Genomic DNA, 2,259 nt, shown 5'->3' on the forward strand with positions numbered 1-2,259 from the left:
AGAGCACTGTGTCCTGGGGCACCACTCCGATGTGGGCGCGCAGCGATGCCTGCTTCACCTGGGGAGGGGGGGGAAGAGGGCTCAGCCAGACACCCCCTCCCCTGCAAAGACCCCCCCCAAAACCCAATCCCACTCCTCAGCCAGCAGCCCCACACCCTGCTCCTCAGGGTGTCTGCTCCAGGGTCCCCCCTGCACCACAGGCTCAGCTGCAGGGTGGGAGGACCCTGCCAGTGCCCTGGGCCTTATTGGGGAGCCGTGGCCAGTCCCCAGCATTTCAGCCCAGGGGTCCCACAGCCACCCCACACACATCAGCCATCAAAGGGGCTGCAGGGGCTGCGTGCTCACGCCTGCTCCAGGGAGATGTGGTGCTGTGAGGCCCAGAGGAGCCTGCGTGTCCCCCTGTCCCCATCTCACCTGGGAGATGTCCTGCCCATCGATTCGGATGCAGCCACCCCGCACATCGTAGAAGCGGAAGAGCAGGCGGATGACCGTGCTCTTCCCTGAGCCTGAAGGTCCCACCTGCACATGAAAGGGACTTGGAGACACCAGAGCCCCCCCCCTCCTGCTGCTGGAGGGCAGAGGCTGGGCAGGGAAGGGCTGGCTCCACTGGGGCTCTGTCCTTCCCCCCTGTACTTCTCAGCTCCTCTTCCCCCAGTCCACCCTCCAGCAGTGATCCCATGCCCAAAGTCCCTCTCTCACCAGGGCCAGGGTCTGCCCAGGCATCACAGAAAAGGAGACATCCTGCAGGATTTCCTTCCTGGGAGAGGGAAATAAGAGAGGGGCTCAGGACCACTGCTGCTGCTGCGTGTCCCCATGCCAGGCCCCATAGCTCAAGCCAGCCCATCCTACCGCCCCGTACCCATCCACGTAGCTGAAGTGCACGTTCTCAAACTCGATCCGCCCGGCCTCCAAGTGCAGGTTGCTGGCGTTCACCGCATCCTTCACCTGCCATGCGGTGAGACGCAGCCTCAGAGCCAGCCTGGCCCCAGGGCAGGACCACGGGGCCATGCCTGAGAGTGGGGTCCTGGAAGGTGGCACCCACCTCCTGCTCCTCGTGGAAGAGCTCAAACATGTTCTCCATGTCTACAAAGGAGTTCTGGATCATCCTGGAAGGGGGCAGAGACCAGGGGGGGACGGTTTGGGGGAGCACATCCTGACCCAGGCACCCCAGACACCCCCACAGCTCCCAGCATTACCTGTAGTAAGTCCCGAACCAGTTGAGCGGCGTGTAGAGCTGGATGATGTAAGTGCCGAAGAGGACAAAGTCCCCCACCTGGACAGGACAAGGGAGAAGGGCCCATCACTGCCAGCCCCGGGGCCTCACGCCAGGCTGGGGGTGCCCAGGCTGACAACAGCCTCACCTGCAGCTTGTTTTCGGTGACAAAGTAGGCACAGAGCAGGGACCCAGCCAGCAGCCCCAGGCCAATGACCAAGTTCTGCGTCTGGTTGAGGAGGCCCAGTGAGGCGCTCACCTTCCACTCCGAGACCTGCAAGAGGCAAGGTCCTCCAGGATGCTGCCGCCTTCAAACCAGACCCACAGCAAGCTCCATCCTCCCCACAGGAGCCCATGAGGCTCGCCTCCTTCCCTTGCCCAGCCCCTCCACGGGTGCTGAGCTCCCTGTACCTGGTATTTGATGATGGCATCGTTGAAGCGGTTCACCTCGTAGCTCTCCGCGTTGTAATACTTCACCTGCAGGACGCAGAGCCAGGGTCAGCACTTGGACCAGCCCACCCCCCCCAGTGCCAAGCAGTGCTCAGCGAACCCCCAGTGCTTACGGTACCGTCTCGAAATTGAGGAGCGAGTCCACAGCCCGAGACTTGGCCTCATTGTCCCGCGTGTTCATGTCCCGCCGGTACTTGGTCCTCCACTCGGTGATGAAGACGGTCAGAGCTGCAGGCAGGAGGGGGCTGCGTTGGCAGGGGCCCACCGCCCCACAGCCCAGCCTGGCACCCCTGCACTCTGCACCCCCCACTCACTGAGGTAGAGGCTCATACACACGAAGATGATGAGGCCAAACCAGGCGCTGAAGACTGAGGTGAAGTAAACGATGCCGATGACGATGTCCGCAATGGTGGGGACGATGCTGAAGACGATGTAGCTGGGGGGCGGGAAAGGGGATGGCGCATCAGCCCGGCCCAGCAGGGCTTCTCAGCCAGCCCCCACCTGCTGCGGGCACGCTCTGACCTGAGCAGGCTGTTGATGCTGCTGGTGCCCCGGTCCACGCTGCGCAGGACCTCTCCGGTGCGGCGGCCCCGGGG

General features: G+C 63.6%; 1 protein-coding gene across 1 annotated transcript in view; it reads right to left on the reverse strand.

Annotated features, from left to right (window-relative positions):
* ABCB6 (ATP-binding cassette, sub-family B (MDR/TAP), member 6 (Langereis blood group)) overlaps window positions 1–2,259 on the reverse strand; it is a 5,678-nt gene that overhangs the window by 1,134 nt on the left and 2,285 nt on the right. Inside the window, exons 6-16 of the mRNA XM_010185343.1 lie at window positions 2,186–2,254; window positions 1,978–2,099; window positions 1,782–1,891; window positions 1,625–1,690; window positions 1,362–1,487; window positions 1,197–1,273; window positions 1,043–1,106; window positions 860–945; window positions 700–757; window positions 415–519; window positions 1–58 (exon numbers count right to left, since the gene is read on the reverse strand). The exon at window positions 1–58 is cut by the window's left edge and continues 114 nt beyond it. Of these exons, the coding sequence (XP_010183645.1) occupies window positions 1–58; window positions 415–519; window positions 700–757; window positions 860–945; window positions 1,043–1,106; window positions 1,197–1,273; window positions 1,362–1,487; window positions 1,625–1,690; window positions 1,782–1,891; window positions 1,978–2,099; window positions 2,186–2,254 (941 nt within the window). The remainder of the gene's footprint in view (window positions 59–414; window positions 520–699; window positions 758–859; window positions 946–1,042; window positions 1,107–1,196; window positions 1,274–1,361; window positions 1,488–1,624; window positions 1,691–1,781; window positions 1,892–1,977; window positions 2,100–2,185; window positions 2,255–2,259) is intronic.

This window comes from Mesitornis unicolor, unplaced genomic scaffold (assembly GCF_000695765.1).
Source record: "Mesitornis unicolor isolate BGI_N332 unplaced genomic scaffold, ASM69576v1 scaffold39345, whole genome shotgun sequence".
Lineage (NCBI taxonomy): Eukaryota > Metazoa > Chordata > Aves > Mesitornithiformes > Mesitornithidae > Mesitornis > Mesitornis unicolor.